Here is a 14,146-nt window from a genome sequence, read left to right as displayed (position 1 = left end):
TTTAGTCATATAAAGGTTTTTGTTTAATTGCTTATCATAGTTTTATTGTTAATAGCCAGAATTAGAAACTAAGTGTCTACCCACAGGTTAGGGGACACAAATACTAGTACAGGCACAGCAACTGAATGTGCTCTAGGAACTACTGGCAACTGAGCAACAGGAGTGCACCTTGAAATAACTGGGCTGTGTTTCTTTCCAAAGCCAGACAAAAGAATAATAGCTCCATTAATAGGAAATGCCAGAAAATGCACATATAAAAAGTTCAAAAACATAAAAAGTAAAACAAAGCCCTAAACTAACTAAATAAATAAAAAGAAAAAGAGAAAGAAAGTTAAGAAAAGGAAGGAAGGATAATACAAAACAAAACACAAAGAAAGATGTCACAACATGCAAAGTAACCGAAACTAACAAGGGCAGGCAGTGGCGCCTGGCCAGGGGTCGCTGAAAGGGATATCCAGGAAAGAGAATTGTGAACTCCGAAGGAGGCTAGCCAAACTCAGCAACTACCATGTGATACTTTCAAACTTATCCAACTATATACTTCAAATATGGGTACTTTATGTCAATTATACCTGAAAACAGCTGTCTTAAAATTATTTATTAAAATTGGCTTTTTATTTGGAGCAAATTGTAATTCAGAATAAAATAGGAACTCTACTTAACTTAAACATTTAAAAATATATACTTCCTAACAAATAGTCTTTAGCCAACTTGTCTCCTGAATTTAAACTGATCACTGAAATTAACATCTGGATCATATACAAATCAATTCCTTGGTTCTGTGGCTTTGAACTCTCAACAATTCAGGGGTCACTGTATTCTGGACATGTGAACAAATGACAGGCTTTTATACCAACTCTACAGATTCATTCTGAATACAGTAGAAGGCTCTTGAACAAACAGAATACCTGGCTCATTGTGTCCATCCACACAGAGGTGGGTCCTCAAGCTTCATGTAGTGGAGCGGTTTTCAGCTCCAGCTTAGTGTACTCATTAACCAACACATTAATCTATCCAACACTTCTCACCGAGACTTAGACGAAGCTCCATAGTGGACCAAAAGGGCATAGGTATAAAATTCATAGGAAAACCAAGGTTTAGGTGCTATCTCTGCAATTCACTACACTAAGTCTCACTTGTCAACCACTCAAGGACAGAGCTGGCATCTTGAACAACACATTGCCTGAATATATTCACTGCTTGGAACCATAGTGATCTAATATGTAAGATCCCCCTTCCTCCATTAAGATTCCATTTGGTAGGCTAAAGAGATGGCTCAATGGCTCAGAACACTTACTGCTCTTGCAGAGGATCTAAGTTTGGTTCCTAGCATGCAGATTGGACAGCTGACATCTGACACCTCTGGCCTCTATGGGCACTGCACTCACATTCACATACTCATACATAGATACACAATCAAAAAAAAAAAAAAAAAAACAAGGCTACTTCATTGCTAGCAACACTATCTAAGGTTTTCAAAATAAAATAAATTTCCCAGGGCCCAGATGTTGCAATAATCTTTTCGTACACTGTGTGAAGATGTGTCTCTGTCCTTCCTCACCTGCCTAAGGCACCTTCTGATTGGTTTAATAAAGAGCCGAACAGCCAATAGATAGGTAGAAGAGGATAGGCAGGACTTCCGGGGAGAGATGGGAACTTTGGGAAACAATCTGATGTGCAGGAGATTCGCCAGCCAGATGCAGAGGAAGTTGGATTTATGATACTGAGGAGAGGTAACAAGCCAAGTGGCAGAACATAAATTAATATAAATGAGTTAATTTAAGTTTTAAGAGCTAGCTGAGAATAAGCCTAAGCTAAGGCCAAGCTTTCTTAATTAATAAAAAGTCTCTGTATCATTATTTGGGAGCTGGTGGTCCAAAGAAAGACTGGCTACAACTAGACGCAATCACAGCAATGAAATCAGTTCTCCAAGAATAAAGTGTATATCCATATGGACAAAATGCTTTCTTCCCATGTGATATGAATACAAGGTGAAGTTTACATCCATTTCAGCCTGATCTTCATGCTTCTAGAATTCATGACAGAAAGGGTCCTCATACAGAACTGTGTTGGGCTGTTGGATCTAACTCCACTGCAGTCACTTTCTATCAGCAGACTGCCATCTTCTCTCACCTGTCTGTGTGCTCAGATCATGATGGCATGTTTGCATTCTCTGACGGCCACTCAATCCTTTCTTTGTTGATTTGGTTTGACATAACATTTCTGAACCCTGCATGACACAGATGAACTCCATTACGTGGGCTCAGCAGGAAGAGCTATCGTGTCAACACTTCATTCTTCCCTGGATTTGTGAAACTGGTCAACACATCTCCCTCAGAATGCTCTTCAACATGCTTAAAGGTAGCAATCAGACACATAGGTACCCAGATAAGTAAAGAAACTGTGACCCATGGACATTTCCTAACAGACTTGTTTTTTTTTTTCCTTTTAATCCTTTGTTTAAACTCTTCCCAATCTCGCCACAACCACGTCTTTGTTGCAAACCCCACTTGAAAGGCCCAAACCTACATTTCTATTTCTCTGCTCAGCTCTGCTTCTAAAGACATCATTGCAAACCCTGAACGATGGTGCACTGTGCAAACTCCTTGCTGGGGAAAGCCTTGTGATTTACATTCCAGGTGCAGATGAAATGGTTTGACTATTCTGAGAAAACATTCTCATGAAGGGGCTGAGTACACAGAAAACACTTTCCTCATCTTTATCAAATATTTTGAGGTTGCTCTAGCTAATAACAGTGTCCAGTATTTGTCGAACAATGGGACGTCAATATCTCACAAGCAATTCCACTATGAGAGATGGAAAGGCAAATTATTATATTTTACCTTCACAGAAGTCCTCTCCAGCGCATTGGCTAATTATTAGTCAATCTGTCTCTAGTTGCTGATGACTGCTTGTTAGTGTACCACGGCAGCGCCTTCTGAGGCTGCCGTAATTGAAGGTTTGCACGAGCTTCTATTGCGGAGGCCCAAACTCCAACTTACGACAGATGTGATCAGCCTTGCTTTTAACAAGACTGAAATAACTGGAAATCTGTGATTTGACTAATTGCAGGCTTCCTGAAAGTATCTTAATACAAGAAAAACTTTGGCCATCCTCTGAAACATACCTTCTTTAACTTTAACTGCCTGGCGGCCTTGTTCCAAATGCCTTCTCTCAGGCTATTGCTGACCAGAGAAAGCAATCACCAGACCATTGAACAAATAACTGATCTTTAAAAAGCCCTGGGAGGGAAGAAATGAACTCAAATCAATTTCTGTGGCAGAAGGTATTAGCTTAGCATTGCCTGTAGGAGAGTAGACTCTCTGGAGCCAAACACTCAAAACTCTGACAGATAGAACCTGGCTCTTAATCTCTGTAGAAGTACAACAATGTGATTAAGGTCCGATTTCCTCTGGTGCTCATCTCCACATACCTTAATGTCAGTGCACAAAAGGGCTTCGGGAGATGTACGCATTCCTTCCTTTGGTACTGTCCCTCAGACCCAGTCAAGATGGGTCCATGCCAGGAACATTAAGCTTAAAAGATGCTCTGGTCCCATTCTGTCTGCATCCAGCTCACACAGTGAGGATTCTATAAGGCCAAAAGGAACCTGACCTCTGTCTCCCAACCCCTTTTAGGTGGTACTCTACATTGCAAGGACATCAAAATATGCTAATTAGGGAGCCAAGATACTCCTCCCAGGGTTAACCACTGGAATGTACACCTCTGCCTGAGGGCAAGGGTTTGCGGAAATGTGCATGGGGTATGGCTGTGCAGGTTGGGTTATGACCGACAACTTTCAGGTGAAGTGAAAAGAGGGATAAGACAGGGTAGTGGGGCCACCTGTACCTGCACTGCTACAAACAGCCTGGGACTACAAGGAGTATGAGAATTCTTAACATCAATTTCAACTTGCAAATCTTCCAGCACAATAGAATATGTTATTTTAGGTCTGTTGACTTGATGGATAATTGAAATGCGGACATGCAGGAAGGAGGCTTCCATTCATCTCCTGCCCTTGATATCTCTCTCTCTCTCTCTCTCTCTCTCTCTCTCTCTCTCTCTCTCTCTCTCTCTTGCATCTCCAAGGAAACTGATTGTTCTCTACTAGGTTTTCAAGGCATTCCATGTCAAATTTCAATCCAGAGAAGTCAAAAATTTTGGGAAAAGAAGTCATCAATTTAAAGCTGGGTGAGAAGAACCATAACTGCAATTCCTGCACTCAAGGGGCTGAGACAGGGGGATTACCATGAGCTCAAGACCAGCCTGGGCTACAGAGTAAGATCTTTCAACAAAACAAAACAAACAACTATAAATATTTATCTGATAAACTTTACAAAATGCATTTGCCACGTGGTTACCTTTCACTGCCTACTTTAAAATCATATAAAATAGTTATGATACTTCTCTAAAATAGGGCTGTAAAAGCTTGTTCAGCTATAAAGTATATAAAAATGTTTTAGAATATTGAGACATTTTCCACTGTCCTGAGGATGGCATTCTCAAGAAAAAAAAATTGAATCAATTATGGTTTAATGTCACTATGTCTCATATAATCCTTAACAGTTGATTTAAATTATTGGTGCCTATTAAGTATGAGTATATCCAACATATAGTCACGCAATGAATAACTATCCACTGATCACCTACTGTGTGACAGGCATTCTGCCAATCTCTGAGCATTTAAAGATAGATAAAACAACTAGATAGCATCAACTCGAAGAGGGTGGCAAGCAAACACCAATTATAATGTTTGATAACTGTTATGGAATCATCAGCAGAATACAGGCATGTGTCCTTCTGAAGTCAACCAAGCTGAGCACTAAAGTTACCTAAGGCGTTTATCTGTCAAAGAAGGTGATTCAAAGTGTCTGATGTGAATACCTTTAAATTCCACCAGACAGTGACACACAGGACAAAGACAGAGGAGGATTAATATCTGTTGACTGCCAGCAAGTATGAAAGTGTTTCGCAGGTATTAAATAACTGGCAGTCACAGAGTGAGAACAGCATTATTAATTCCATTCTCTTGAGGAGAAAACAAGGGGTTCTGGAGGTAAGCAAGCTGTTTCCAGGCGTGAGACCAGCATAACCTAGACTCAAGCCCAGTATTCCTTCCATAACTTCAAGAATGACTACTGTGAAAGTCAAGTTCAAGTACAAAGAACCTCATCATTTCCAGTCATCAGCTTAGATGGTCTCTGAAAAGCTTACCTATAAAGTGCACCTTTAAAACTGATGCTCCTGATGACAATGTGCCTGAAGATACCAAGAACAGCAGAAGGCCCGAACATGTGTGTGAGTGTCATGCTCTTAATCAGCAGTTGTTGGACTCTGGTCACCATAGCATGTGGGTCTCTCTTTGTTAAGTTTTGCATTCTCCTGCTCCTTTGATGGGCAGTATGTCAGAAGCAAGCACAGAATCTGGCCTTCAACTGCAGAATTCCTTTCCTCCTCTATCTGCCATCTGAATATGAAAGCAGACTTAACAATGCAAGCCAAATTGTCAAAGAACTCACTTCACAAGGACAGGAAGGAGGAGAAGGCTTCTGAGAGTTGGTTTCATGAAGAAATGTTTTCTGGTGGCACTCTACTGTTTGCAAATGTATTACGGACCCAATGCTTCTTCTCAGCAGCTAGCTATTTGACTAGAGAGAGGCAGAAGGGAGCATGTTGAGGAATTAGTCAAGGCTCATACCAAAACAGGGGTTGGAAAAGCAGCAAATGTTCTTCAGACAGAATTGAAGTCTTTTAAAGGTGAATTAAGACAAGATCAATTGCTAAAGTTTGATATCAAAGCAATGAGAGAGAGAAGACATTTCAAAATAACAGTATAGAATGGAGTGTGCTCTTGAAGAGTTTTACACAGCAGTTTTCCACTACTTTCTACTCAGTCATTCATTCACTCACTAATTCACTCATTCATGGAGGGCTAAAGCCCTGTAAGGAGACAGAACTGACTGAGGAGTTAACATCGTAGATTGCGTGGTCAAGGATGTCCTTCCAAGGAGGGGACATGAGCTGAGCTCCGAATGTCACATGAAGAAAGCTAAGTGGAGAACCAAGCAAAGAAGCTTCCAGGTAAAAAGAATGAACCAGAGTAGGATGTGAAGTACAAACAAGGAACAAGATTCAAGGAAAATCAAGAAAATGGGTGATAGGAATCATAAAAACAAAAAGGGCTCTTAGGGGAGAGGTGTTGTGCATCTACTACTGGGCTGGAGTGGGGTGGGGCAGATCATGCAGAGGGCCCTGAGACCAGAGAGGAGGTGGAATTTTATTTGAAATGTGACAGCAAGGCAATGAAATGTTTTGAGCAAGAAAATGACATTATATAATTGACGTTTTCCAAGTCTGAGATATGAAAAGCTGACCACAGGACTGTAAGACTGTGGATCTGAGGAAATCGGTTTTGAAAGCTAGAGTAATTGCCCAAAAGATGCTAACAGGTGCTGAGGCAAGAGCAGGTGAGACGGCCATAAATACACAGTTTGAGACACGGTGAAATGGATCTGTGGTAAAACTCAGGTTTGTGAACTGAGTGCAAGCTGCGGCACCACTAGCTGAACTGAGGATGGATAGAAAAGTAACAAGCTTGAAGGAAAACAATTAGAGTTTAGTTTTATGCATGTCAAATCTAAGACACCTAGTAGATACCATGAAGGACAGCAGGAATTCATCTCAGCCAGTGTTAGAGCTGGGAGTCAACATTAGCAGAAAACAATGTACCACATGAGTCAATGAAATATCTGAGGGACTTCCCAGATATTTGCAATGGACGTAGATAAAAGAAGGGTGGGCACCGAGTCCTAGGGCCCCTTTACCCAGAGACCAGGAAGAAGAACAAGTGAAAAAAAAAAAAAAACAAGGAAGCTTCTGGCATAGAGGGCAGAAACAAAAAAAGAAAAGACATCATGGAAGACAAGAAAATCAAATGTTTTAAAAAAGATGGAGTAAATGACCAGCTTTCAGAACTGTTGAAAGCTAAATAAAAACACTGTATTACAAAACCCAACCTAACTGGACAGAAACTGTATTAAATTATTGACTACTCATGCTCCCTTCAGCCAATGTCAGTAACCCACAGGTTTCCCATGGAGGTAACTAGATTATGTGATGTGCCTCGGAATGGTGTGAGGTGAATAGTAGGTACTCAATAGCTGAGTTGTTTTAGAATGACGATATGATTTTGGCCTTTTACGTTGAGCTTTCTTATTGGAAACTGAACTTCTATTTGTTCTTCAGAAAAGATGTGACCAGTTCCAAAGAGGAGAACATAGTCCCAATGCACAGTGATTCGCATGACCAATTGTTTTTAATCCTTTAGTAACCTAAACTTAGGCGATTTGATTTTCTTGTCATTGCTTTCCCTATACGATCAAAAATGATGCTTTCTTTACTATTTCAAACCCATCAGAAAATCGCTAAAAATCTAAAATTCAATTTGCTCCATTACTGCTAATTTGAATAATGGCTGAATAAAACACAGGAAACGCTGAAGCAGCATTGATTTCTAAAACATTTTGCACTTCCCTCCTCCATCCCTGTAAAGTAAAGCTTGGATGCTACGCACAATTACACAAGAAAATCAAGAAGGCCATTACATTCAGCATTTTGTCATGATCACTGTTACCATGGCGAAGAGTAGGCGTAGTTTAGCACAGCTGCCAGGGGCGAGATCTGCTGGCCTTTTGTAAAGCTGAGTAACAATATAATGCCAAATTCGATAGCCTCCCACCCACACCCCACACTGTTGCCTGCAGATGCTACCATCTCCTTCTTTAATAATCTGGGCATGTGTCATCTTATTACTGTATTCTTCCTGTTGGCCAATGACAGAGGAGCACAGTTAATCTAGAAAGGTTGCCACGTGACCCACCTCTTGTTTTCATGGAGGAAAACCCATGGTGTGAAAACAAGAGTGCAATCATAAAAACCTGAAGATTCAACAGTTGAACTGCAGATGACAATGACTTGTGTTAGAAATGGAATGGATGGAGGAGAGAGAGAAACACAGGCCTGTGATAACTAGCAGAATAGCACACGACTTCCTTTCTTTTGAGTTTCAGTTTAGTTATAATGGGGATAAAAGTAACTTCCTGTCTGAGAAGATGGCTCAGTGGAAAAAGCATTGCTACATAAGTGGGAGGACTGGAATTCAGATCCCCAGCACCTAGGTCAGAGCTAGGCAGACATGATTATTGGCTGTGTATCAGCCGTGGGGTGGGGGAGAGGTGGTGCAGAGATGAGATCCCCAGGACAAGCTGGAATCAGTGAACTCTAGTCTCAGTGAGAAACCCTGCCTCAATAAATAAAGTGGTGAGTTATTCTGGAAGACCATTCAATGTCAACTTTGGTCCTTCACACACACACTTATACATAAGTATATATTCCTGCATGTATTCACATGCACCCATGTACTATAGACATGCCTACACATATGTACCCGCCCCCCCCCCCCCCCCGTAACCTCTTTGTAAGGACTAACTAAAATAACTTTCAGGTTCAGGCAAACAGCAGGTATCTGATACATCTGTTCCTACCTGCCCCCCTTTAACTGTGGAGATTTCCATCTCCTCAAGATGGTTACAGAATTTCATAGGTAAACTGTTTGCTACAGTTGTAATTTAAATCATTTTCATCTTTCATATGGTTTGGATACTGTCTTCAGAGACTGAGAATAAATTAATTTTTATAGTCTAAAAGGAAGCATAAATTCCACATCAAAAGGATAGAAATCCAGTGTCTATATCATATTATGCACCACAGCTTGTTATCCGTATTTTAAGTGACACTAATGTAATCACTGTAAAGCAGGAAATAGACTATACCAGTTTTGACCTTAAGCACAGATTTTAAGTTTTAAAAAATGAAGCAACATCATGAAAGCAGAGAAGTTTAAATTATCTGAAATGAATACATTAATCAGAGTCTATATTTACTAGGGAAAAAAAGGCTCCTAGCATTTTTACCAGCTAAACAAAATATTTTTTTCTAATGAGACGTCAGCTGAGTATCGTTTATCTTAAGAGAAAAATAATGGGACCTTACCTATTCCAGTAGCTCCAGAACTGGCCATGCAGGTAGGCGTGGTGGCTACATTCATCACCAAATGAGGCTTTGCTTTCAATCCAGTGAATTATGTGCCCTTCCACAGCTAAGGGACAAAGCATTACTAATACACGGCGAAGGCAAGGGAAGATTGAAAATCCTCGGCTATGCACTGGCCTCTCTATGCTTCACATTAACGAGCAGGGCTTTAGCCTCTGCCATTCACTGAGGGTGTAATTACAAAACAACACATTGTGTGAGTTCATTGCCAGGCACACTGGGGCCACAACCTCATCTTGTCATCCTCACCCCATTCTTCCAAACTCCCTTTCTTAGTGCTCAAAATGCTGCTCTGCAGCTCGACAAGGGACATGTTGAGAAGACCAAAGTGTGCCTAGCTGTCTGGCAAACCTATGTTTTAAAATTTCAAAATTTAGAGAAATGAGTTGAAAATGGCATCTCAAAAAGCGCCTTCAGGAGGCATGCTCATTCCTCAAGTATATGGAAAAGTGTTGAAGAACAGACTTCTTCTGAAGCACGTAGGAGATAATTTAAGATAATCTTTTCCAACACTTTTACCCACTTCAATATGGTATTATAAAGATAAGCTACTCTGAAAATATTTGCTAATGGCAATATGTGAGAAAAAAAATCCCCCTCTACACACAGATGCGTATCAAGCTCAAGGACTTACCAACTGGCACCTGTAAAATGAAGTCTGGTGTTTTGTCATAGCCCTTTGCACGGAGTTGATCTTCATCTGCAGGAAGAACAAACACTATCATTTATTGCGGCACTCCATTAAAAAGACAGCAGTATAATTGCTTTTCTTTCTTAAATATGTGTAAAAATTACTAATGCAGCCATACGTGTCTTTCTTACGTGTGCAATGCCGTGTCAGAATAAATGAATTTTCTTCGCAAACCTGAATCAGAGATACAAGAATGCTTCTTTGTCCTTTTTGCATTTTTATGTCTTTATTATAAACATCATTAATCCAAGCTGTCAGGAGCGACTTTTTTTTTCCTTTTGGTAATTGAAAATTCTCAAAATAAATATACTTACTGAAGGAAAGAAAAGGGATCTACTAGTGTCAGCCGTCAATATTGACAGTTTACAGTAAGGCAGAAGTACAGTGGCCTTTGCAATCAGGAAATAAACGCTTCCTTAAAACAATCAAGAAACTCTAGTTTCAATTAATAAAACTATTCCTATACATACAAAAAGGAGAAAAAAGTGAGATTGCCACAATTAGTTATCTTGCTTAATTCCTTAGGTATACAAGTGTTTCTGGCAGTTGAGAGTTTGACAGTCTGAGTATATACTTCTGAAAAGCAAACAGGCCTGAAGATATTTTCCCTATCTTTTCAAAGGCTTCTGTAAATATCAATGATCCCCATTGGAAGGGAAGAAAGCAGGGAAACAGGAACCCAGATAAAGTTTGAAAAACTAGCAAGGTGCTTGACTTAAAAAAAGGAAAAAACAACAAAAAAAGAAACCTCTCAGTATTTTCTAAATGCTGTCCTTGACTTCTAATGGCATTACAATGTGATTTCTGAAACGGAGAGTTCTCCATTAGATTTTGGAGTGACCTGGTCATTCAATTCCAGGCCTGGCTTTCTGTCTTCACCCAACCTCAACTAATGGCTCAACCAAGTAACAAGGAAGGCCGAGTGGTCTCTTCACACCTACTGGGCTGTTGACATTGTCATGCATCCCACTGGCCTTCCTGCATCAACTTTGATTAAAATTAATGGCCCATTCCCAGGGTTGGGTAGCTTATTTCCAATCCATTTGTCAGCCCAAGACAGTGGTTTCATGGCCAGTGTTGAGAAGCTCTGTTTCAGAGCATTCTTGTGTACATCCTGAAAGGTCAGCATTTTAAACATAAATAAGCTTTAATGAGAAGACACACATTAAGTAGATATTGAAGTGGAATGCTGTTAGAAGTGGGTATCTTCACTCAGAGTTTTGAATGCTTGATGCAAGGATTCAGAACAGTCTTCCCTCTTGGAAATACCACAAAATAAAAAGAAACAAAATGTCAAGCTGTTGAAATAAATACAAATCAAACTAGCTTAATTTTAAAACAAAAGAATTTGGAAATTGAACTACAGAAATGGACTGGCAAAGTCTCTAGCCTTTAACTTTACTCTGGCCATGAAAAACGTTAATAGAAAAGGTGTTTATTGCAATCAACCCTAGTGTTTTGAGTGATATTTTAAAAAAGTAATGAATAGTTTTAAAAGCTGGTTGACATTAAAAAAGATAGATAATATCTTATTAAAATTATCCTACCTTCATTAGCCTTTGCAGATGTTAAAATTTGTTTCAGAAAAAAAAATGATTATGTTTCTCACAGCAGCTCAAAACAAAACTTCAAAGGTCACCAAGCAAACCACGAGTGCAGTCAAATTCTTTAATCGCTGACTCCCCCTCTGCTCCCTGCACCAAAGTCACCGATGCGACTGTTGGGCTTCTCTAACGTGAAAAATTCAAATCCCAAACCCCAAAGCCAAACCTACCGGTGAGGCTAGGGAACATACCTGTCTTTTTTTGTGGAATTCCAAAGTACCAGGGGATAAAGACTCAGTCGCTCTGTCTGCCTTTCCTGCCCCCTCCTCTCTCCTCCTTCCATGTTCTCAGTATCTACCAAGTTGATCCTACAGTAACTGAGCCCAGTACAGCATCTCCACATCTGAGTCTTTACCACTGTTTCCTATAATAAGAGGTTATTCAAAACAACTGAAATGCCCTTTCTTTGACTTACTAAACTCTCACTGCCATAACACCTCCATATTCTATCCCCCATGTAGTGGTTCCCAAACCCATCCACATTTCCCTAGGGAGGGAGGGAACAACCTGAAGTTCAGGGTGTAGCCAGAAGCACTTGTGAACAGGCAGCTCACTGTGCTGGGCCTCCGGGAAGGTTCTGTCAATCATCACTCCACTTAGTACCGTGAAGGCCAGCCTATCTGGCCCAGCTTCCCATCTTTTATATTATGCTTCTTTCTTGGCCCTTGGATTCCCAAGGTGTTCCTAACATTAGAACACTATCTAAACTTCTGGGTATAGACTTAAAATTTGGGTGGCACACTCCATTTACAACTCAGAGGCCTGAAGCTACAAGCCTTGATCTACCCTTAGTTCTTCTTTCCACCCACTCTGTGTGGGCTCCTCTGCAGTGATGACGCCAACAGGCTTGCACACACTGATGTTGTTACTCTGAGAACCGGACTCTCTGCTGTCCCTCTCACTACCAGCATATTCCCCACACGGATTTGATGTCCAGAAAGGACCCTGAAATAATTAAAAGTGCATCTTAGACAATATTGATGTTTTCTACAACGCCTACCTGCCTACACAGGTGATTCTCTCTCCATTTAGCTCTCTGGGCGTTAACAGAGCACAGAGGCAGTGAGGCTGGTTCAAAGTTGGAGGTTTCTTTTGAAATTCCTGCTGTTATGACAAACGTCTGCGCCTCATCTCATTGCGGTTGCGAAGGACAAAGCAACCCCTTTCCTTCATGCTTTTTTCTTTCATCACTGGTGTTTTAAGTAAGGCCTCCCTCATCTGGTCCTTAGATTTGGGCAGTCTCTCCACAAACCCATTCTGTACCGGGGACTGTGCTATTATTGGGTAGCCATGATCACATTCCTACTTCTTATCTGGCTACTGATCTCTGCAGATTTCTCCTCTAAGACAGACAGGTGTGCAATCTAATTTCCCCCAAGAACCACGCATTTCATACGGGTTTTTATGGTTTATACACATACTTTAGCTAACTAGTTACTTAGGATTCTTGACTCTCCCTAGCTGAAACAGGATGTCTGAAATATGTGTTGTATCCTCAGAGAAAAAGGGTAGTTTGTTAAGAGAGGAGAAAAAGTGAGGGCTAAAATCTGAACTTGTACTTCAGCACCCTCACCCCACCCTGCCTCTCAGCCGTACCCAGTGAGCACACAGCAGATAGGGAGAAAGATTCTTCTAGTCAAGGTGCATTCATAAACCTATGCAGTTCACAGCTCCGAAACTCAGGGATCCCATGGTGCGAGGTTTCACCACCAAAATAATTACAAGAATATTATCACTTAAAAGCACAATGTTAGCCCTCATATCTACAAAATAAAGAAGTATAGATAATCAGAACCTCATGAAACAGTATTTCTGTGCTAATAACATCTTAGAGATGACTAGTCCCACATTCTAATTAATATATCCTAAAAGAAGCCCAGAGAAGTTGTCCACCATGACCTAGACTTCTCAGAGAGCAAAGAGAGAGCCCATGACAACCAAGTCCCGTTTTGTCCCCACAACTCTACAGTATTCTTAATTACGTCAATAATTAATCTGGATCATGTGTGCTATTTATGAAGAGTGAGGGATGCTCCTTTTCCTCTTGTGTGACTGGTAGATGGCCACCTGTCTGATACTACCTGGAGGAACCGAATAACCTTAATTTCCAGAGCACTGGTGGTCAACAAAACTACATCCAAAGAAGAAATGGAAGTTCATTTTAAAAACTACATTTAAATACTATTATTTCAATTATACAAAAACACCGCAGGTCTGTTTATTTTTACATTGCCAGGCCTGTTCTTAGGTGATATTGTAAAGAGGGATTAGATGTGCGTAAAGAACATTGTGAACATTTACTTTCTCTGTCCTTTGAAGTATCTCCTTGAAATACCCAAAATATCCAAAGCAATTAGTTACTAATTACACAATTTCTTTGTTTAAAATAAAGGATTGAGTTTTAGTCAGAGAACAAGGAAGACACCTCTGAAACCGGTTAACATACACTTAGGAATCACACTGAAGAATCACACTGAAGAATCACACTGAAGACCACTGGAAAATGTTCTCTTTAACCTGCACCGTTTTATCAAAATCTTTAAACCTAAGAAATATATCATTTCCTAAGAAATTGTGTAAAATTCCAGTTTGCAACATCTGAAAATGAGAAGGAACACTCTGAAGCGACCCGTGATTATAAAACAAAATACACCAAATGATTTTTAAAAAGAAATCCTTTAAAACCTTGTACATAATTACTGAATGCACGGGGAGCCCAAAGTCATGCATCAATTCAAAT

The 14,146-nt window shown here is 40.2% G+C and overlaps 1 protein-coding gene across 8 annotated transcripts in view; it reads right to left on the bottom strand.

The window, feature by feature from the left end:
- The window catches only part of Cdin1 (CDAN1 interacting nuclease 1), a 211,334-nt gene that overhangs the window by 86,937 nt on the left and 110,251 nt on the right, over positions 1-14,146 (bottom strand). For 6 of the 8 annotated variants that reach the window (XM_052723468.1, XM_052723470.1, XM_052723465.1 and 3 more), the window contains 2 exons: positions 9,746-9,811; positions 9,052-9,157 (listed from right to left, as the gene is read on the bottom strand). The exons of 1 other annotated variant lie outside the window; for it this stretch is intronic. In XM_052723468.1, the coding sequence (XP_052579428.1) occupies positions 9,052-9,157; positions 9,746-9,811 (172 nt within the window). Of the gene's footprint in view, positions 1-2,169; positions 2,231-9,051; positions 9,158-9,745; positions 9,812-14,146 lie in introns of those variants that run through there. One more of the 8 variants, XM_052723466.1, reaches the window with a different exon arrangement.

Source organism: Peromyscus californicus, unplaced genomic scaffold (assembly GCF_007827085.1).
Source record: "Peromyscus californicus insignis strain IS unplaced genomic scaffold, ASM782708v3 Scaffold_7__1_contigs__length_154581171, whole genome shotgun sequence".
NCBI lineage: Eukaryota > Metazoa > Chordata > Mammalia > Rodentia > Cricetidae > Peromyscus > Peromyscus californicus.
The sequence above is the reverse complement of the archived record's forward strand: the minus strand, read 5'-3'. Positions and strand labels throughout refer to the sequence as shown.